Source organism: Mytilus trossulus, chromosome 14 (genome assembly GCF_036588685.1).
Source record: "Mytilus trossulus isolate FHL-02 chromosome 14, PNRI_Mtr1.1.1.hap1, whole genome shotgun sequence".
Taxonomy (NCBI): domain Eukaryota; kingdom Metazoa; phylum Mollusca; class Bivalvia; order Mytilida; family Mytilidae; genus Mytilus; species Mytilus trossulus.
Window position 1 is genome coordinate 60465923 of NC_086386.1, and position 24593 is coordinate 60490515.

The following is a 24593-nucleotide window of genomic DNA, read 5'->3' on the forward strand; positions in this document are numbered from 1 at the left end:
AGTGGCGGATCCAGCCATTTAAAAAAAGGGGTTCCCAATCCAGGACACAACGGGGGGGGGGGGGGGGTCCAACTATATGTCCCATTTAAATGCATTGATCGTCCAAAAAAGGGGTGTTCCAACCCCCGGGACCCCCACTTCTGAATATTGATTTCATGTATTTGGAAACAAACGTGCGATTTTTACGATTTTTTTAAAGGGGGAATGGGGGGATGGAATGGCACATCCTGCATTTTTTCATCAAAATAAAGATCACAGTCTGTTTATTTTAAATTAAATTAGGCCCCCCTCCCCGCTTTCCGTTTCGTCCATAAAAGTCAAACGTTATCTTACTTACCACTAAAATATTTCTTTAATATATTACCATTTTACGAAGTTGCATTTCAAAACTCTTAAATGTGTACAACCTTCATCTTTTACTTGAAATGGTTCTTTTTCTCAAATTATTAGATTCCTGATTTTTTTTCAGTTGAAGGGAAATGAAAACAAAATGTGTTTATACTATAACTTACATTAACTGCTTTATGGCTATCTTAGTTTCTCAAATGTTTAGGGTTGCAAAATGTATCAAATTAGTACTTTCTTGAAACGTCGTACAAGTCAGATACAAAACAAAAGTAACAAAAAACAGGCCGGAAACAACCTGCCGTATAGTTTTTCTGCACTTGTAGTCAGATCAAGGTCCTCGGTTATTGCCTCGGACCTTGACTTGACTACTCGTGCAGAAAAACTATCCGGCAACGGTTGGTACCGGCCTGTTTCTTTGTTACCTTTGTATAGTATCTAATACATAAAATGTCGGTAAGAATTTCGTGCAGATTTTATCGTTGTTCACCGGGAGAAATTTCAAAGCTGTAGTAAAAATACTCATCAATGTACAACAAAGTTGTGATAACATATGAAGGAAAACAAAATAAAGAGTCGAATGAAATTATCGGTTTTTTGAAAAATATAAAGCTTATGATATAAATAGGTGACTTACCTTGTGAATGTATAGCAATTACTTCTACTGCATACTCGGAAGTCGGATTAACGCACTTGTTTTCATATCATTTGTGTATGACTTGGTTGGATTGGTGGCTGTGTATACGTTAAAACAGATATTTCTTATTTTTGGATAGTTTTGTGGTGTTTCGTAAATTATACCATAGTTTTGTTGAAATATATGAAATATCTATAACATGTATAATAACATGATTAAAGTACAAATAAAGTGTAATTGAAGCAACTTAATCCATTAAATTGTTAACAGGATGCGAATCATTTCTGATGTGGAATTTTGGGAGGTGTGATGAATTTTCATTATTGTTTTATATGATAATTCGACATGCAACAACTGAAAATAGTCTTAAAATTACTTTAATATTGATAATATTTACAATGCAAGCTGGTCGTAGATTCTCACTTGAATATACACAAGTATAACCAACTTATGGTTGATTTCGGACATTGTGTACTCTTAATTGATTTTTTTCTATACGTTCGTTTTATGTTTCTTTCGTCAAAGATCTGCACCTTTTGTCAGTAAACATTTTGCCAAAAATAAAATTAAAACAACGGGTTTCTGATTCGTATTATGTACTTTAAACAAAAACAAATCACAAAATACACAGTCGCCTATAGTGTAAAAGCCAACCAACTATTCTCTATTTGTATTAAATCAAGTTTAAATACACAGAGTTTTTGTAACGCGATGTTTCCAAGTTATTCACAGACCCGTCTTTTTAAAATAGTCACAGTATGTACATTTAATATAAAAAAAAATCAATGCTGTCAGGAAATGTTCATTTGTAAAGTTTTCACAATATAAAATTGAAGGAAAAGGGTATATGTTTTATTCTTTTAACTAACCCAAGTAAGTGTTTCCTATATACCAGAGTATTTCCCAACTATTAATCTGTTTTTGTTTCGTAAAAAGCTTAACAAAAAAAAGTCATATGATTATACTATGATAATATATTTGTTCAGAAAACATTACATCTCGTCTAAAACCGAGTCATTAGAGGGGCTTGCATTTCAATATTTCCGAAAGCATTGCATACTTAACTCAACAGTTCGTCAAATAGTCTTTCACTCTATCGACCAATATTGCTTCGCAAAGCAGAGATAAACGTTCGGAATCAATTGTACGATGGTTATATTCCGTCGTTTAGAACCATTGAAATATGTATGTAACAATAAACTGTATTAAACGATTTTGCTTATTTGTAACAGCAATTCATGAGATATTCAAACATATATATATTAAGGTGACTCGATTATTGCCCTTGTGTGTATCATGTGTTTAAATTATTAGTAGGACTACGTGTGTATTACCAGAGACATATATACACAGTGTATATATGTCTCTGGTATTACTAACGACCTGCACTGACCGGTGATATAGAATATTTGTCAATCATAATATTAATTGATAAATCCAAAGTAAATAAAATACGTGACATGCAATAATTATAATAAATAATTAGTTTAATAATCTGGTTTTTCTTGGTTGTCTTTTTTTAAGATTTATTATTATTTATTTTATTAAAAAGTATGTATATTCAGCTCAACGAACTCACTGTTCCCTATTTTTTTTTTTTTTTTTTTTGACCGGAATGCGAGATGAGATAGGATCGAAAACACATTAAATATAAAAAAAAAGTTGCAAATCAGGACTCTGGTAAATTAAATTGATTGATTATATCTAACATATCATGCAAGATTATTGTTCGACGAAATCTGCAAAGCGCTAGGACCAGGTTGTGAATTTATTGGAACTTACATCCCAGCTTCTTTGTTCTAACAGGGGTGATCTGAGCTGGATCACCCCGTCCAGATCACCCCAGTTTGAGTTTTTTTGTTATGCTTCTTCTTGTGTCCGTATGAACCACCTTTAAATATCAAAATTCACGTAGAAAAAAATCCAGTGTATATACTGGGATTCGAACTCAAGGCCTTTAGAATATCAAGTCGTGACACATTTTTTTTTATCTTTATTATAATCAAACATCGTATTTACATATCACATTGCCCTGTGCCCTTTGTCCTGAAATTTTGACATTTTTTAGCTGAAAAGTGTCAGTCTAAGCCCTCCGTAGATATCGAAAATGACATTATTCTGGGAAATCGGTTTGATACAATCTTTATATATACAGAGTCTATATATTCGTTGAATGTTATGGACATCGAAAGAATATGTGGGTCTCACCGTCATTTAAGCGGTCTCAGGTAGGTTTTCACTATATATTTTGAATATCCAACTGGCACTTTGTTGGCCATTACGTCAGTTCATTTTCACAATCGTAGAAATGGAAGCCATTGTAGGGATGACGCGCTGCCAATTTTTCTCTTGGAATCCGATAAATGTATCCACATTTCTGAAGCGATACGAGCAATGATGTATGAAATATTCTTGCTTTGTACGATATCAAGACAAAATATTCAACTCAAACACGCCCTTACCTAAAAAGGTGCACTCGATTTTCTCTTTTCGATACAATTGTTACCCATTTTTTGGATTTTTCTTGAGTCACATAATGGAAAATTAATGAACTAATAGATTGATATGTTCTCCGTCCGTGGTAATTTTTTTTTTTTAAATCGGAGGTTATGCATTTTCTTCATCCAACTTGATAGATACCCATGTCGTCGGCTTGATATCTAATTGTTCTGCATGACTATGTAATAGATAAATTGAAAACTTCTGCAAATGGTGTTTTTAAAATGAAACACTTCGCTATTGAGAAGAACATTGTCGTTTTATTTGTTTCTATTAACTTTTCAAATTTGTGTTACTATAGTAAACATTACAGTATGCATTTGTCGCCTTCTCTAACAAAGAGCTTCGATTCTTTTGTTCTATTTCAACTGGGTTCCCGCTTTAGATGTGGTTCATTGATTTACAACTTTCCACATGCAAGAGACCGAATGACACAAAAACCTAAAAACCATAGGTCACCTCACGGCTATCAGCAATGAGCAAAACCCCCACCACATATATAGTCAGCCAAACATGTGTTCAAGTTTTTTTATTGGTGGAAGAAGCCGTGGAGCTCGGAGATAACCACTGACCTTCTGAGTCGAGTGCACCTACCCCGTGTTGACCGCTAGTGATACCGTTATTTGACTACTGAGACACAAGAGACAACGTCACTCTATCTTTACTTTGCGTCAATTTTACAAATTAAGTAATTTGAACGAAAATTTTATTGTTACAGGCAGATATTTCAAATGAGGATATGACTATCATTCGTGAAGCGGATGCTCTCTCTGAATTATGTGTAATCAAAGAACCATCATTGAAAGGCATGGTACCACAGACAGAGACATATCAGCAATGTTTGATGTTTGATCTAGGAGGTGAGAATATTATTTATATGTACACTACTTGAACTATGTTTTAAAAAACATAATCTCTTCTCTTCAATTTGAACTTTTCGTCAATCCGTAGTTAATCCACCTATTAGTCTGTCAGTCATGTTAGTTTTCGGGTGATAAAAGTTGATTGCGTTACATTGGATTTTTACCATAATATAAGTTTATATATTAATATGACAAGAAAATCTCTAATGATTTTGAAGTCTAACCACTGATAGGATACTCAAACTAAATTACGCAAGAAAAATCCTAGGAAATACTGGAATGTAACCAAACTTAAATATTGTCATATGAAATGAGTTAAGAACCCAATAAATTTTAGAGAAAAAGATCCACGGTTAGGCTCAAAGGTGATAGAATTGTGTGCAGTTGACATTATATAGAAGGCTTGTATTATAGCACGGTGACAAATAAGGTGAAAAATTAATGGACCGAAATACCTCACGGCTCATTTTGGTCTTATTTTGTAGATATATATCCTTTAATTAAGGCATGACGTAGAGTGTCAAAGTGGTGCAGATTTTTGAAAATTGCGGGCAAAGGTCAAAAGGGGGATTTTAAAAAATCGAAAATTTTATACATTTTGTACAATTTCTCCGTAGTCTCTCATGTCAAATGAGAACTTTTTCGATGAAAGCATGTGCTAGGAATGCTCCACCAATACAGCTTGTCATATTTATGTCTGATTACCAGATTTTAGTGATATATACTCTTACCTGCAACATGTAGGAAATGAAAAAAAAATATCTTTATCTACGGAAATTATCGACAAAAAATATTCATAATTAAGATTTAGCTATGCAATGATATACGGCCATTTATAAAGATATTTTTTGGAAAGTTTTGTTAAAATGCCATAAAGAACAGAGTTGAAATCAGAACTGTAAAGTTAACAACCGGTCCATTATGGTATCAGAAATCAGAGTTGTGCTATAGTTATCAGCGTTGGCCTGTAGTTATCAGAGTTGGGTTTCTGACTGTTATCTGAGTTGTCGGATGCTGGGTTGTATGTACTGTCGTTTGCCTGTTATGGTTTGACTTAACCAACAGCACACCTTACGGACTATTGAGTATGGGTAAGGGCCTGAAAACAGTTATAACAAACACAGTGAAGTTGGTTTTAGATGTTATATCTTCTAAAGCGCATTCGATAATGCCACTTTTGGGACCGAAATTCACTTGTTCGATTTTGCGTTACTGTTTCAGGTTCGTCCAATCAGATTCGTTAAACAATCAAGCTATCTTAGTTACCCTGATATTTTGGGGTAAAAAGGGGCGTGAAAAGGTCTTTGCTGGACAGGACAAAGAACCTTAATTGACCAGGTTACCTAGACATAGGTTGTTTACACAACAACTTGTTTGTGTTTACCGGACAATAGAATTACTAAAAAACATGTCTGATTGTGTCCACTTAGCTTGTCGCTAAAACATCTTAAATTGATAAAAATAAAGCCTAACAAAGAGAAAATCTAAAGTGACAAATGCCAAAATAAATATCTATCAGATGTGAAATTCTTATCTTAAATGTTTCGAGAATATAAAAATGATTTCCTTCAACAATAATGAACGAATATAAAACAAAAATACTTTTAATAAATACTGCAGCTTCGAAATGAACTTTAAATGAATAAAATATCTTAAACTTATGTCTTTTTGCTGAAAACTAAATTTTCACCAAAATATAAAATGAGGTCCAAAATGACTCCATGACAACTCCCCTCTACTTCTGCTGATTTCGTCCCGAAATCTTGTACTTTCTACATCTTGATCATAATAATAATTGGTGAGAGTTGTAAACATAAGAACAAAAGTTAATTAAAAATCCATAAACATATATATAAGTATTTACAAACACATCAATATAACTAACAGCCAGTCAGTAGTCCTGTTCACTAAATATTGTTTTGCCATGATTGCTTTACTCTTATTTTAAAACATTTATAACCCCGTGAACTTGCGGCATGAGTCCGTGAAGTTCGGCACGGGTTACATTAAAGTCTGTAGGTCTATAATCGACATTATGGCTGCTTTAAACGCAAGACCGTATAAAAAATATATACAAATTTATTCACACAAGTTTACAGTTCGAAAGCTAGGGGAAGACTGCCCCAGCAACAGTTTACAAAACATAAATTAATTCAAAGATAAGGGTATTAAAACATTATGAAAGGTTCTTATAAAATATATCTTTCATTGTCTAACCTTATGTTATAATAAACGGATTATTGTCCTCCGGCTTAACTTTATAAAATAGCGATAATTGCTTCTTTTGAAGTTGAGTGTAAGTTTAGCACTTTTGACAGCCATCAGATTAAGTTGTAAAATAGTAAATCTATAATCTCTTTGGATATTTGAAATAAGAAACATTATATTTCAGAATAAAGAAACATTTAAAACAAGAAATATTCAACTCGAGTAAAACTAAAACGAGAAATAATCAATTAAAAGCGAAAGTTCATATAAATATTCAAAACGAGAGTTCATATAACTATTCAAACCGAGAGTTCATATACATATTCAATTCAAAACGAGAGTTCCTAAAAAGCACTTTGCAAATTATAGTAAAAGTTCTCAATGTCACTTTACTTCCGGTTATACATTTTCTAATATAAAGATTACAAACAGTTTTGACCTATATATGTCTGCAAACTAAAATGTGGATAAAATATTGTTAAGTATGAATTACATTTGGTGTACTTAAGATATCTAAATCAAAATAGTATATACTGTGAACAACTTTTCTATAATAATTATGTGGTTCAATACCGAAAATAAAGAACACGAACATGTGTTTTACTCAAGATAATGACTCGGAAACTCATTTTGACTAAATAGTGTACACATATCAACACTGAACCAACTGTGAAAGCACGATATAAATATCAAGTTATGGACGCTAAAATATACACTGACTAACCACACATTTGCTTACTAGAATGTAAAATTAATAAAACTTTTAAACACAAAGGTGAAATGCAAGTCGATTGAATGTATGTCGCGAACATACATTTCTAGCACTGAATATTAACAGATGCTCATGACTACTGTTAATAAAATGACTTGAAAACACCTTGTGAAAAAAAGAAAAAGAAATCCGAAACTGTGTAATGAAATAGTGATTAGCTTTAGTGATATTTCCGAACGTTTTCAAAACATTGACTTTCAAGATATATGGTGTGAAGATAGACTTGTACTATAGTCTGAAAAAATTGAGTACTAGCATAAGCATATGAGTTCGTGTGTGATAAGTGCGAACTGAGCAGATAATTCTCCCAGCAAAATGCAAGAACATCAGCATCTGAACCATACAGTAGTAAAATATTACTGATCAATTCTATATGAATCACTATAATACTGACTTCTCCATTTAAAAATGTATTGCAATAAGTACGGACCTTAAACATTATGGGTACTTATTGAATACTGGGCACTTATCGAGTACACTTGATTCTACAATCTCTGTATTAAATAGCAAGAATTAGACGTCAGTGTGCTGTAGCAGTAAAACATATTTTGTTTACCGATGATCTATTACAACACATGCTGACCTTGTCATGTTTTCTTCTATATAAATTAACTTATGAGAACCATTCATAAACTTATGGGTACAAACCAAAAATATAAGTACTTACATACATGTGTAAAACTTACATACATGAGATCTAACTTATGAAATGAGCATTGACTTGTATAAATGAGTAATTTTCTATAACGAACAATTATGAATACTTTTTTTAGTAGGATATACATATATATTTAATAATTTAAACTGATATACGTTTCTCATGATATGATATGATTGATTGTTAGTTGCGTAACGTCCATTGGCAAATATTTCTAAACAAATCTACAATAATATTGAATGCACAGAATTTAAGTATAGATAATGTAACTTGATGTATGAGTCTTTCACTTGAACTTTATGGGTAACGAATTCTTCATGCTATAACAGCACTGTAAATCTGTTTCTTGACTTGCTTTGCTGTTTCGGGGGGAATTTTATCTTTATTATAATTTTGTATTTTGCAAATGTTATTATTGAAACTATCATACTTATGTACAGCGTCTCAGGAACTTCTGACTGCGTGTTGTTGAGGGTTTATTCATACGCCACGTCTTTGGTTTTCGCGCGATGATTAATCGTTCTTCGTTTGACTTTAACTAGGAACTTCATTCTTGAATCTGTTTCTCTGCACGACTTTGTTGTCTGGTGAGTTGCTGTGTAGATCATATTTCTTGTCTTGTAATTTCCAACCAATACCATTAGTAATCAGGTACCGTATTAATGATCTTTAGGGTCTCCGCCAGTTATCAGAAATCAGAGTTGTGCTATAGTTATCAGCGTTGGCCTGTAGTTATCAGAGTTGGGTTTCTGACTGTTATCTGAGTTGTCGGATGCTGGGTTGTATGTACTGTCGTTTGCCTGTTATGGTTGGACTTAACCAACAGCACACCTTACGGACTATTGAGTATGGGTAAGGGCCTGAAAACAGTTATAACAAACACAGTGAAGTTGGTTTTAGATGTTATATCTTCTAAAGCGCATTCGATAATGCCACTTTTGGGACCGAAATTCACTTGTTCGATTTTGCGTTACTGTTTCAGGTTCGTCCAATCAGATTCGTTAAACAATCAAGCTATCTTAGTTACCCTGATATTTTGGGGTAAAAAGGGGCGTGGAAAGGTCTTTGCTGGACAGGACAAAGAACCTTAATTGACCAGATTACCTAGACATAGGTTGTTTACACAACAACTTGTTTGTGTTTACCGGACAATAGAATTACTAAAAAACATGTCTGATTGTGTCCACTTAGCTTGTCGCTAAAACATCTTAAATTGATAAAAATAAAGCCTAACAAAGAGAAAATCTAAAGTGACAAATGCCAAAATAAATATCTATCAGATGTGAAATTCTTATCTTAAATGTTTCGAGAATATAAAAATGATTTCCTTCAACAATAATGAACGAATATAAAACAAAAATACTTTTAATAAATACTGCAGCTTCGAAATGAACTTTAAATGAATAAAATATCTTAAACTTATGTCTTTTTGCTGAAAACTAAATTTTCACCAAAATATAAAATGAGGTCCAAAATGACTCCATGACAATGGTATGAACAAAATGATGAAAATTCTTGGCTGATTATTTAAACTTACAATTATGTTAGAACTACAAAAATCAGTCTTCATGTTCATGATACTTTAGTATACGAAGTTTGTTTTTATATTTATAATTGAATCACGGAACTAAAGCAATATCACATTGAGAAGATGTGTCCCACTTTTTTATAAAACAACGACAAACATGGTTGTCAATTGTTGATGTGGTTTATAAATGTTTCTCGTTTCTTGTTTTTTATATTGATTAGACTGTTGCAATGATTTTACACTAATATATTTTTGGAGCCCTTACTGTTCGGTGTGAGCCAATTGACTCCGTTTTGAAGACCGTACTTTGACCAATAATGGTTAACTTTTACCAAATATGACCTGGAGAGAGAGTTGTCTCATCGGAACTTATACCACATCTTCTTATATCTATAAATAAAAGAATAAATAGCAGACTTGAAAGCCCGATAAATATGTAAACTACAAACAAAGAGTCACAGGGATATTACACTTCAAAGGTTGTTGTGTATGTATAATTATGATAAATTAACACTAGACATCAATATGCACATCAATTTGAAAAGGTAACGGAATAATAAGAAAAAAAGTATATGTCATCGTATGGCGCCCACAATACTCATGAGTCTATTCAGACCACAATGTACTGATTGACCATTGCTTCTGGGTCATTTTGATCCGCGGTAAACTGATTTTCTCTGCAACATATGTGTGAATATAAGAACCAGTTATAATGACAAATTTTTGTACATGCATGTTTTTCCCAACCCCTTGTAATTTTTGTCCTTTGCCAATTTCGATTAAAGAGGACGTGTCGCATCCTGTAAGAGCGCGAGCTGCTGTTGGTGTGCCAGACATCAGGGTTCCAATGGCTAAAAAGTTGCATATGTCGTCGTGGATATGTTAAAACTGTCTTGTGGCTTTGTTTGACGAAACGTGTCCAGTCTAAAATCACAATGCATCATGTTTGAAATCCGAGGAAAAGACCTTATTTGAAATAAAACATAACTGTCATGATTTTGTTATTGTACAACCCCTGGAATAACTTTTCAATATCCGTTCGTTGGCAAAGAGAGGCAACAGAATAATTTGTATATCTGTCTCTGAAGTCACTCACAGATCTTGCACAAAATTACGTCACAGTCTATAGATTTGAGAAAGATCCCGCTAGAAATATTTCGTCATGTTCTTGCAAATCAAAATCATTGTTGTGCGATAGTGCATAGTTACAATGTACCTACAAATCTTATTAACCCATGTTTATTTTCAGGTGCACAAAGACATTTCTTATACTCTCTAATTGATCTGTATTCAATGACTCGAAGAACAATTTGGATCTACCACCATTTGAAATAAACCTTATTGTCCCTTTGTCGCCTTTAACAGCTGACTATGTGGTATGGGATTTGCTTATTGTTGAAGGTCGTGCGGTACATTGTAACCTATAGTTGTAAATATCTGTGTCATTTAGTCTCTTGTGAAGAGTTGTTCCAGTGGCAATCATATCTCATCTTCTTTTTATAATGTCCGATGCAAGGGGAGGGATGGCCGCCTGCTGACATCTTTAACTTCGGCACATTCTGTATGTGACTGTCCCAAGCCAGGAGCCTGTTTTCCAGATGTTGTTATTTGTTATTGTAACATTTTTTTGTTCGTTTATTATTTTGTACATTAATTATGCCGGTGGTTTTTTTTTCGTTTACATTGTTTTACATTGATGTAAATTTCCTTCGGTTTTGTGAGTCTTTGTTTACTCCTTGGTTTTGATTGTTATTGTCTTGTCAATTCTGGCTCTTTATAGCTGACTATGCAGTTTGGGCTTACCTTGTTGTTGAAGGCCCTACGGTGACTTATAGTTGTAAATGTATAATATGTAATATTTGGTCTTTTGTCGAGATTTGTCTAATTAGCAATCATACCACATACTTTTGATTGTGGTTTTATTTCAGTCATTGGCCAAATCTCAATAACTGTTGTACCATTTTACATTAAGACTTTGGACAATACCAATACCATCTATCTGATCAGGGGTATACGTTTCCGTTTAGTATCAAATGAGAGTGCATTGTAATCATTATTCTTTGTCATCTACTAACCAGGCAAAATATTTATCAGAGAGTTTGGAATACCAAGGAGTAAACAAAAACTCATAAAACAAAAAGACCTTTTCTGTTCTGGAAACGTGAGAAATATGTTGTCAATCATGGAATCAAGCATCTTAATGTCTTTTGTTTGCATCAGAATGAGTATTTATAAAGTAGGATTTATCCACATCACATACACATTCTTAATCTACACAAGACAATGCCTGTACCAAGTCAGGAATATTACAGTTGTTATTCATTCGTTTGAGTAATAACTTTTGAATTTGCCATTTGATTAGCCTCAGGGACTTTCCGTTTTGAATTTTCTTCGGAGTTCATTACTTTTTAGATCTCTCCAAGAGACAAGATACGTATTTGGCCATTCCTTTTTTTTTTTTAAACAAAGCAATACCAACTCTTTCAATTTGTCGTATGGTTTAGAATGGGGAATGCCTGAGTAAAGTGTAGAAAAGTTAAATAGTTCAATAGTATTGTAAGATGGAAGAGTCTTAGATTGTCTGTTCTCTAAAAGATCTTAGGAATTTTTTATTATCCGCATCTGATTCACGCCACCTCAAAAAAAGGCAGTTTCACTATAATTTTGTAGCCCGGCTTTGATTGCTTATAAAATTGATGTTAATAATTTTCAAAGAGATTTAGTGGAGGACCCAGAAATATACCGTTCTTTGTAGGGACACTTATGTAGTAAAGCTATCCGATATAATAATGAAAGATCCAGTTTTTCATCTTTGGTTGAAATTCTAAAGGAACATAGAACAGTCCTATGATTATCCAGGATGTCCTCTTGAATTAATATCCTGGATGTATATGGTGTGGGTAGGTTGTACTGTTCAAGTATGATTACAGTGTATGGCCAATTTCAGTAAAGAACCGTTTAATTCGATTTAATTGATACATTCAACAATATTTCACGCTATCTTGATGATATTTTTTTTACTGCCAAAACTTACCCACAGCAATTTACTTTCAATAATTCAAATATGAGCAGCAATTAGTGTCCTTTCCTAGATTTAGATATTTTGGTTTGGCACAAGAATATACACAAAAGTTTACGACAAAACAAGAAGATGATTTTTCTCTCCTTATTGCGTGCATGCTATTTGTCCTTTTTGGGGGTGATGTTTCTATGACCGGACTATTTGGACAGTGCAATGAAATTAGTTTTTAAACAACATTTCAGTAATTCAATTGCTTTAATATATTTAGGTTTTGCATGTATTTAATTATTCTAGACTTTGTCGTAAATTTAGGCATAAGTGTTTTACACGGATTATATGTCATAATCTTGGACAAAGGTCTTAAATGCATTTACTCAATTTATTGCATTATTCATTCTCTGTGACAGTTTGGACTATAATTTACAAATACGTGTCGGACACTAATTACTCTTTTAATCTATTGTTAATTCTAATTTGTCATCTGTTAATCTGCTTAGTCCTTTAATTATGCTTATATATATTGTTATTGTTCGTATGTTACATTACATTTAGTTTGGAGTTTGTTGTTCGGTCTTGCCGGACTGCTGAAATAAAAGTTTAAGGAGCGAAATCTTCCTTCTTGATTTACATATAGCCGGGACGCCATTGCACCCGGCTATATCTCTCTGACACCATCTTAATACGTGGTTAACATATTTCACAACGTAATCACAGTAATCTGTAGTGACGTTTTGGAGTTCAATAAGCGTTATTTATGTATTACTAGTAAATCATTAAAACATTCGATATCATAAATTACTTTATAAAACTTTAACTAAATTCTTTCATAGATACAAAGATTCGGGTGAAAGTTCGGCTGTACCTGTAAACAAACTTATTTTAAACAGAAGAGCACGTCTTTTATTTAAGAAATAATTGATGCAAGCTATACTTTATTGTAGTTTTTACATAATAGGCATTGTATTCGTGATTATTTTTGTCCGAGCGATAGTGAGGGTTAAAATAACACGAATATAATGCGTACCCATGTTAAAACTACAATAAAGTATAACTTGCATCAATTATTTTGATTCTAATTAGGACAATTAAGGTGATTTCCATGTCCGATCTGTAAAAGTGTATATTAGGGTCTGTGAAGGCTCTTCCATGAACCTCCCATTTTTGTTTGTAAACAAGCAAACGACTTTTGAGGGAGGTGTTTTGAACAGCCAGCATGCACGGTTGTCGTATCTAGGTCAAAAATGTCAATTCAATTCGAATTGCAACACGTTACAGTCATAATAAATGGATTATTAACAACAGGTACATCATTCAAGAAGTTGGAAGAGGTTTAAGTTAATCAAATTTATTAAATGTATGCCAGTTTGATAAAACTCATTATACTGCAGTAGTCAATATACGCATGTGCAAACACATTTTATTGGATTTAGAGCTTGGGTTTATTCACAAAGCGAATGAAGCACGTCATATAAGAATTTACAGTGTTTTTGTATACCGAGCCCAGAAAGTTGTATGCATCCTGTTTAACTTCTCAATCCTTCAAATAAACTTATTCTAAAAGGTTAACGGTTTTTTTAACAATTAAACAGTCATGTAACTATATCTTTGAATATTGTCTTTTGAGATTTTGTTAACATTAAATTAAAATTTTACTAAATAGTTTTGTTATTAGATATATTAAATGTGGTTGGAGTGCCAATGAGACAACTCTCCTTCAAGTCACTGTTTGTAAAAGAAGATACCATTATAGGTGAATTAACGGTCTCCAACGGCCTTGAAGATACAATGAAAAGAATGTGATCTATGACATAATGTAAATATGTTATGCACATATGAATTCTAACGAAGATTGTAGACACATTCATTTTGGTATTGCACAAGGTCATGTTTTCTATTGCTGTTAATAACGTTTTACCCGTAATCCTTTGGAAGTTTGATGCGTACCCATTTTTCGTGATATCCTACTACTGATGTTGTGTTCATAGATATATTTGGACCGATTAACTGATTGTTGGTGTTTAACCACACTATCAGCAGTCTTGACAATTTAACGGCGATCAGTTTTACTGTTGCGAAGCCCGAGTACAATCCTAGTAAATCATTATATAAATACAACACACAACATCAGTGTTGACAGGCTAGTGATCACGGTAAATGCAAAAACTTATACCATTCAGTCACCGCTCCCTGATGTCTTTGATCCAATGTATATACTGACCGATGTTAGTATTTATTTCGCGTTAAAATTGTCAAATGAATATACCTAAAAATAATGGATTTGTTCGTCTGAAAAATTGTTGTGAGTTTCATTTGAAATAATGATTGTATTGGCATTCTGAAATATAATATAATTTGTACATTTTTCATCTATCACATAATAACATAATTTTTATATAGAAGGTTGATAGACATAACAGTATATGTTAGTAGATAGAGGGTGGCTGATAGAAGGAAGTTATAGAACTATATTCCAGGTGGCATAGTTTAAATCATCCCATTGAAACATTCCGCACGCACGAGTTGTTAGACCTTTATAGAAAATGTGTGTTCCACGATATCTTCCAAATGTCGGAAGCACAAAATGTCTTTTTTTCCACAATCATGACATCACAAACGAGACTCATCCCTAAATTGCGCCGAAATTATGAATGTCCTCTTGGTTTTGTCCGCCTCTTTTCCGCTTTATAATTATTTTGATCTGAGCGTCACTGATGGGTCTTTTTGAAATTTTTGCTCCTCAATGCTCTTCAACTTTGTTCTTGTTTTTATCTGAGCCTCAATGGGGAGTCTTATGTAGACGAAACGCGCGTCCGGCGTATTAAATTATAATCATGTTATGTTTGATAACTATTTACACCACTGGGTCGATGCCACTGCTCGTGGACGTTTCTTTCCCGAGGTTATCACCAGCCAAGTAGTCAGCTCTTCAGTGTTGACATGAATATCAATTATTTGGTCATTTTCATAAATTTCCTGTTTACAAAACGTTGAATTTAAAACAAAAAGATTGTGTTTTATCACAGGCATATATGACTTTAGCCGTATTTGTGTTGTGCGGGAAAGAGGGAGAAAGCGCTGACTAAGGCAGTTGTCTCCCCTTTCCCGTTGAAGGATTAAATGTGTTGTTGGTCTCTGCTGTTTTACATGTCTGTGTTCTCTATTTAACTACGATAATTGGGGGACTATCGTTTGCGTTCTTTCGAGGCTTCCTGGTGAATAAAACAAAGATGTCAATATATGTTTATTTGGAGTCCAACCATACGAGTAAATTAATCAAATACATAAATATGAAATAAAAGAGTTTGGTTCTTAAAATGAAATTGAATTAACAATTATCGAAATACTTTATCAACTAATTGAAATAGTGTATCATAATAGTTATGGTAACTTTAATCACGAAAACTTCTATTATTTAACTTTTCATTAAACAGAATTTATAAGTTTACGTACCTGGTGAATAAAACAAAGATGTCAATATATGTTTATTTCGAGTCCAACCATACGAGTAAATTAATGTTTCATTCCTTAGGGTTTCCTATTTTAAACCCTAAGAACACGTGCTGGTTGGACTTGTTTTATTCACCAATCAAAATGACTTTTATAATACTTATTTTTATAAGGACAGTTTCTATTGGTTAGATCTCTTTTACCTTATTCACCTTTTTGGGGTTACTACTTTTAATTACTTAATACTTTGTTTTATGACCATTAGGGGAATCCGATTATTTCGATTAGATTGAATTCTAGGTGAACAAAAGGAAAGCATTAGATATATTTGCTAAAGGAAATACTTCTAAGAGTTCAAGCTGTCAAACCTTATTTATGTCGCTAAGTGTCAAATAAGAAGAATTTCACATCTAATACTTATATATTAAAAGTTACATAATTAAAGACTTTCTAATCATATCTTTTTATACTAAAAGCTTTATACAAGAATTAGTTATTTTTTACAATTTCATAGAAGATTCCTTAGTTTTATATGAAATATTAAAATTTATTTCTTTAAATATTTTACCTCATTTTACCTTCATTATATATCCCTGTTGTTCGAAGAAATTGATCCGCAATTTAACATTCTAATTTATTTCTTTAAAACTTGTTTAAATTTAAAAAAAAAATTTTTTAATATTCTCTTAACTGGATTTGACTTTTTAACTTTGTGGCGTATGATCAGTTGATATGGCATATATCGGTTTTACAAGTTGTTATAACCAAGATGACTCATTGCGTTTTAGATATTCTTGTTTTTATTTTTCTTATTAATAAAACAATTTTTTTGTTTTTTTATTTTACATGTTCGATCTCTTCATCTTTATTGTAAGAGCGTTGTTGTTTTATTTTATTACCATTATTATTATCGTTTTTCTATTTCTTATATGTGGTAAGCCCGCTTTTCTTGGTAGTCTGCTCGAACTCCAAACATACCCGAGTCATTTCCTCTCGCTGGAGTATGCTCATTTCCTGGGTACTTTGTTCCGACTCCAGAACTACCGCAAGTCATACCCTCATTTTCTATTATATTACTTTAGTCGGATTTGTTATTTGTTTTACAATGGATAGTTTCTAAAACATTTGATTACAATTAAGATTTTACATTATGGTTAATGATTTGCTTATGCTAGAATACATTATGTTTGCTATAATCAAGATTTTACATGATGACTAGCTAGGTCAACATATTTAGCACTAAATTAGGTTTGTACCGTCCTAATTCTTATGATGAAACTCATATTAAATTCTTACATACGGGAACCTTAAAACACATGTTTTACTCAACATTTATCGTAATCGCTATAGAACCATTAAAAACTTACACAATTTACCAACATTTTATTCATTTTTACACGTGCATTTCTCTTTAAATTTCTCTTTATTTATTTCTCTATTTTCATTCCTTATAGGACACTGTGCCTTTAAGTTACTTCGGCAATTTCTGCTTTTTTTTTAAGTCTTTAAACAACCAACCTCTTCTTACAGATCGTATTTTTTTTATGTACTTTTATCTTTTGAAAGTTAAAGTTTAAGGCATTATTTTACGATTCTCATATAAACAATGGTATTTATTTCTACTCTTTTACGTTAAATGAATTTGAACCGCCTGAAAGTTAACTTCTAAGACATATTACATTTCAATATAGTTACTCTAAGTTACTTTTTCGTACTTTCTATATTTTTGTATTTTCTATTCAGTTAACTATAAATATTTTATTTCTCATCTCATATTTCTTTGTTTTCTTTTACATTTAGTCTTAATCATTTTAGTTTCTTATTTGCCATTTACAGTCTCCAAATTTAATATTTTTCTTTATCAATATTTTTTTATATAGTTTTGCACTTAATTAAATAGAAAGTCATATTCCGTTTATCTTCATTTATACATTTCTTTTCAAATTTAGCTTTATCAATTACGCTATTTCAATTTAATCTAATTCTTACATAGATTTTGTATTTTTACTTTTTACTAACTTTAACTTATTTTCTATCTTATCTTTTTTTCTCACTAAGTATATTCGCTATTTTATCTATTTTAACTTCAACTTAAACTTATTTAATATTCGATTTATTTTTTAAATTAACTTTAACTTACTTGCTATTTAAGAAACATATTTTTTTTTAACAATAGAACATATATACAATATATACACAAAGAATGAAACAATATAGTTCATTTTAAATCCCACTGTTCAGAATCAATGTCCGAATTAAGGTCCGTAATGTTACACATTTCTCCGTTCTCCATTCTGCGTAGTTCTTTCTCCTTTCTACACACTCCTTTCTCCGTTCTGCATGCTCCTTTTCCATTCTCCTGTTTCCTTTCTCCATTTTCTTTTCTCGATTCTCCTTTCTCCGTTCTTTGTTCTCCTTTCTCTATTCAAGTCTAAATGCTCCATTTGTATTCTCCTGTCGCCTTTCTCCATTTTCCTTTATCGATTCTCTTTTCTCCGTTCTACTTTCTACTTTATCCTTTAGAATATATTTAACACACTTGATTTCTTTTCGAATTTCGAATACACTATTCTTCGGGAAACTACTCGCTTTACGGGTACCGTGGATCTATCCACTTGCCTCCACCATTTCTGTTATGCGGGAAAGAGGGGGAAAGCGCTGACTAAGGCAGTCGCCTCCCCTTTCCCGTTGAAGGGTTATTGTGGTTGTTGTTCTACTGTTTTACATGTCTGTGTTCTCTATTTAACTACGATAATTGGGGGACTATCGTTTGCGTTCTTTCGAGGCTTCCTGGTGAATAAAACAAAGATGTCAATATATGTTTATTTGGAGTCCAACCATACGAGTAAATTAATCAAATACATAAATATGAAATAAAAGAGTTTGGTTCTTAAAATGAAATTGAATTAACAATTATCGAAATACTTTATCAACTAATTGAAATAGTGTATCATAATAGTTATGGTAACTTTAATCACGAAAACTTCTATTATTTAACTTTTCATTAAACAGAATTTATAAGTTTACGTACCTGGTGAATAAAACAAAGATGTCAATATATGTTTATTTCGAGTCCAACCATACGAGTAAATTAATGTTTCATTCCTTAGGGTTTCCTATTTTAAACCCTAAGAACACGTGCTGGTTGGACTTGTTTTATTCACCAATCAAAATGACTTTTATAATACTTATTTTTATAAGGACAGTTTCTATTGGTTAGATCTCTTTTACCTCATTCACCTTTTTGGGGTTACTACTTTTAATTACTTAATACTTTTATGACCATTAGGGGAATCCGATTATTTTGATTAGATTGAATTCTAGGTGAACAAAAGGAAAGCATTAGATATATTTGCTAAAGGAAATACTTCTAAGAGTCCAAGCTGTCAAACCTTATTTATGTCGCTAAGTGTCAAATAAGAAGAATTTCACATCTAATACTTATATATTAAAAGTTACATAATTAAAAACTTTCTAATCATATCTTTTTATACTAAAAGCTTTATACAAGAATTAGTTATTTTCTACAATTTCATAGAAGATTCTATAGAAGATTCCTTAGTTTTATATGAAATATTAAAATTTATTTCTTTAAATATTTTACCTCATTTTACCTTCATTATATTTGGACCACCTTTTGGAATTTCAGTCCACCAATGTTCTTCAACTTTGTACTTGTTTAGCTTTATAACTATTTTGATCTGAACGTCACTGATGAGTCTTTTGTAGACGAAACGCGCGTCTGGCGTAATGAATAATAATCCTGGTACCTTTGATAACTATTCAAACACTATAACTGCATTGACTTTAAAAAATGTATCATACTATATAACTGTTATATTGCATTTGGAAATATTTTATTTGTTTTCAGACGGAAAGACAGACATTACTTTGATGGACATTACTGGGCCAAGATTTGTGAAAGAAATATATCGCGGAGATACCTGGAAAGGGAATGCATTGGTTTGCGAGGAGATTTTCTCCATTTTGAATCAGATGTTAGGTCTGGATGTCGTAAGTCTTCTCAAAGAAGAACTAGAATACTTTGATTTTATATACAATATGGAATTTAAAATAAAAAACTTTAAGTCAGAAAGCACTGAGAAGATTACTTTCAAATTTCCCTGTTGCTCTTTGAAAGAACGGCTAACTGAACCACTACAAGAAATTGTACGTCATTCAAGATTCAACAAACATGTCTCATTTGTCGGGGACAAGTTCAGATTCACTGCACCTTTCTTTAGATCATTATGTGAGAGTGCAATAAATTATGCTTCAGGAATACTTGATCAATGTATTTCTGCAATCACCGAGGAATACATTTCCGAAAGAAGGACATTATTTGTTTTTGGGGATTGTTCGAAATCACCCATTTTTATGGATGTTGTTAAAGAAAAATTTGGACCATTAATTGAAGTAAGTGTCCCAAATGTAAGCATTCCAGTGTTGACTGGAGCGCTATTTTGTGGCTTTCAGTAATTGATTTATTTCTCATTATTTTAAATCTACAATGTAAACAACAAGATAGTTTAAATCATAAAAAGTATTCTTATTCATTATTTATTATCCAGTTTGCACGTCTAAATGTTTTATTCAGGTTTCAATCATTATGCACCTGTGAACAATATTGCATGTACACAACACACGAGAAAAATGTCATTTGATCTACAACTTTTTTTTTAATTTCTTCTAATATCAATTTTCTGGCATACTGATATGATCTACAAGTTAGACATCTTTTACCACATCCTCAGAACATATGATGATAAGAAAAAAATTAAACCAACAAACAGAAATATTTTGTAGGAAGTTAATGTTCCTTAAATTTTGTTAAGAAACGTTAGAAACACTCACAGATGGAATAAAAGGTATGCGGAATGAGATTACTATTTCGAGTTATTTTCCCTAGTCGAAATTTCGCAAACGAGTTAGAATATCAACTGTTAAAAGGTGGATAGATAGGACGTGGCATTGTAAGCACCCTCAAAACTGTATTACTTCTGGATCTTCTCATACTGTTTGGAAAGATATTTTTTTTTCCGGTGAGTTATGCTCTTTTGAATTCGTTTTATATAAATACTTGCAATGTAAATGCTCTCACACCTACATTTCTGACCCTATTATTATGGACGAGTATGTTAATCGAGTATTAAGGCCAAGAAATAGTAACTAAATTTGGAATTGCGTTGTAAGCGCTCTATCGCCTACCTTTTGTGTCAACTTTTCAAGAAACAGCAAATTCTTTGAACAACAAAAAAACAAATAGAGTAAAACCACTGCGTATACACAATATCTTCGTTAGTGAGAGAAATTTTAACGATATAAAAATAGGATAAAAGATTAAGCAAAGTATTTTTTTGAACGATAATCCAATTAGACTTAAAATCTTCAATGACAACTTAAATGCTAAAAAAGGTAAAACAATAAAAATAGAGAACCCCCAAAAAAGTTCAAAACAGAAAGTCCCTTAACAATTGGCAAAATCAAAAGCTCAAACACATCAAACGAACTGAATCTTCCATTCCTTTGAAAGAAGGATATCACTGAAAATTTCTTTAAATCCGACCTTGCCATCGCAGTATGGATCGGTTGTTAATTTTTTTATTGACTTTAACTAATGTTATGTATTGTAAGTAGAGAAATTTATGGTTTTAAAAGATATCATAATAGACAGATGCTATTAGTTTAACTGGGAAAATAATATTACATATGTTGCAAAAAAAGCAATAATCTGTTCTTCTTACACGAAGAAGTATAATCGGTGATATTCCTATGACCCCTTGTTATGGTGTATATATTTTACAAAGTGTTCGCTGTTCCCGTATCTATAGACGCATTTTAGATTTCAAAGAACTCCATTTATGTATATATATCTGATAAATTATTAAGTCGGGTATTTCGTTACCACGAATTTTAAGTAGATTATCCTATGGTTACAAAGATTTGTATTGGAAAGATTGTAAATGTAAATCTTTTATTAAAAATGGAATTTTACATTCAAGATGTGCACGGAGATATTGTTTATAACGCCAGTAAACTTAGATACGATTCAGGTAAACTTATAAGTCATTTAAAAAATAATATTCTTTGATTTGAAGTTTTGACATCGTAGTGAAATCTGAAGTTGATTTTGTTTTTGATCAATCAAAACATAACTAAATATACATTTTCACAAATGTAAAGTTATGAATACTCTTGGTCCTCCATCCTGTAGATACTGTTTACTTACTTCGTTGGCATTGTACAAGGTTGTGTGCTTCTCATACTGTTTATTACGTTCCTTAACTAAATCCATTCAGTAATTGGTTGTCTCTCGAATAAAAAAAAAACCTTTTATTTTCCATGCAATATTAAAGTAAAAGTCTGTTTCACTATGAACTATAATATCAATTTTAATTTTATCAACCATAGTTTCTGAAAAAATACAGTTCCCATTTCATAATCTGAACAAACAAAATTAGTCTCGGCTGCTCAAACGTTTCACTTATGACCATCTGATAAAGGTTAAGAAATTTGTAAAATCTTGATTGATGAAAAATTATTCCAAATTGTTTATATGTAACCGATGATAGATTATTTCGTATAGGGTGGATTAGTTGTAAAAAAAGTACTATACTTAATTAAGGTAATCACCAAGAATATTTCCTTTTGACGCGAGAAACTGTGAATAGCCAACACAACTGTTGTTGAAAGTGCAAGTATTACAATTAATACTTTTTTTTACCACGGGGAGTTGCATGTACCGCTTGGAAATGTACCCTTAACAAAAGGAACAACTCTAAAATTTGGTACGCTTTTCCATGTTTGAGAAAACATTGGTTCTCGTCTAATGCAAATGTAAGGGGCCACAAAATTCGGTTGAGATTCTAATTAACACATCCACAATATTCTAACAACAAACACAAAATATACAAGACAAGACAAGACAAATACTTTATTAAAGTATCACCACTTGTTACATATAAAATATACAACAAAAGTCGCATTACATCTTATTTAGTCAGGATTTTCGTTTAATTAAGGCATTCATCACAAACCAATTAGCAAATTTTGAAAACATATTTTCGTCGATCATAATGATCTCGGAAACATTGACTTCTCTCAGTTTAATCAATCTTGTAAGTTATATCTTTTGATGTAGGCAATAGTTCTACAGTGTTCAAACAGAATCATAAAGTTACAAGAGATCATAGCTGCCAAAATAACAATGCATGCATTTTCTTTTGCGCCTTCTTGGATTTTATGTTAAAATACAACTGAAAATTTTGAGTAGGATATAAAATAGTAGGTCGGGGTATATGTGTAACAAAATAAATATGTTTTCCTGAGCATCCTTGGTGAACGATGTGTCATATTCCAAATATTATTTGGGTTGATTTCTTATAACAATTCATACAGTTGAAATTATATATAGAACATTATATTTTAACTCTCATTCTGATCATTGTTATTACCATGTACATATATGCTATGTTTGTTTTTAATACGTATTAGGTTTTTATGATGATTATCTATGTTGTTGTAGATTTAATAGTGTGGTTTGCAATAAATAATATGATGTGTTGCTGTTCTTGTTTTCGCCCTCAATGTGTTATGCACTATTTCATTGATTATTTACTCATTTAAACAAAATTTGTAAGTACACACATCCTTTGTTTAACCATTTGCTGCAAAAATTTGATTACGTGTGTCTCTTTTATCGACGCAGCTGTTTGAAACAAAGACGTCTAAATTTATAAGAATGTATCATCCTGCTCTACATTCTATCCTATTTACTTATCGTGATTATCGCTTAGAAAGATTTTCATTTTGACACACCTTATATTGGCCATATTAAAGAGTTGTACCATACAAAACAGTTGCTAGAAAACACAATTTCCATACTATGACTTTCGAGGCATTGACATATTCAGTTAATTATGATATGAATTAAAACTAAGTGTGAGGCTATACGCCATCAAAACCGTAACCAAAAGACAATCATGACCGTCAGCATGTCAAAGAACTGGTTACATGATTATAAGTAAAATGATATGAACAAATGACATTCAGGGAACAAACAAAAAATAACAAGTCAACTTTGGACATACAAACAATATTTATGCTAAAGACAAACACTACAAAAGTTCATCGAGCCTGTGCTTAAAGCATGTTAAAAGTACGGATGGTTTCAGTTGCCTGTAAGGGTGAACTTCCTCTCCTTGACACTGATGGCAACCTATTGTCAATTTGCACGACATCGAAATTCACTTGGATAAAGGTACAATTTATGATTAATTCTAGGATTAAGGAATATGATCTCATTGTAGGTACACTAATGAGGTTTTTTCATTATTTTTTTTTTGGGGGGGGGAGGGGGGAAATGGGGTCATGAAATATTTTGGTGACATATATCGTCTCTTAGGCATAAAAACTATATAATTCAATACAATAATAAAAAAACAGGTTTTTTTCGAAATAGTCCATTTTATTCAAAAGATAAATTACAATGATAATAGAGATGTTCTACATTACTGAAAGATGCATGCATCACACTAGTGTTTTAAACATGTTTAAGTTGTTTCTCCTTGTGACGAGGTACATGTACCAGAGTTTTGTATGTTTCACTTACAAT

The 24593-nt window shown here is 31.9% G+C and overlaps 1 protein-coding gene across 1 annotated transcript in view; it reads left to right on the top strand.

Annotated features, from left to right (window-relative positions):
• LOC134697942 (uncharacterized) overlaps nucleotides 1-20458 on the top strand; it is an 88973-nt gene extending 68515 nt beyond the window's left edge. The window contains exons 4-5 of the mRNA XM_063560227.1: nucleotides 4200-4341; nucleotides 19851-20458. Of these exons, the coding sequence (XP_063416297.1) occupies nucleotides 4200-4341; nucleotides 19851-20458 (750 nt within the window). The remainder of the gene's footprint in view (nucleotides 1-4199; nucleotides 4342-19850) is intronic.
• Nucleotides 20459-24593: the final 4135 nt, after the last annotated feature.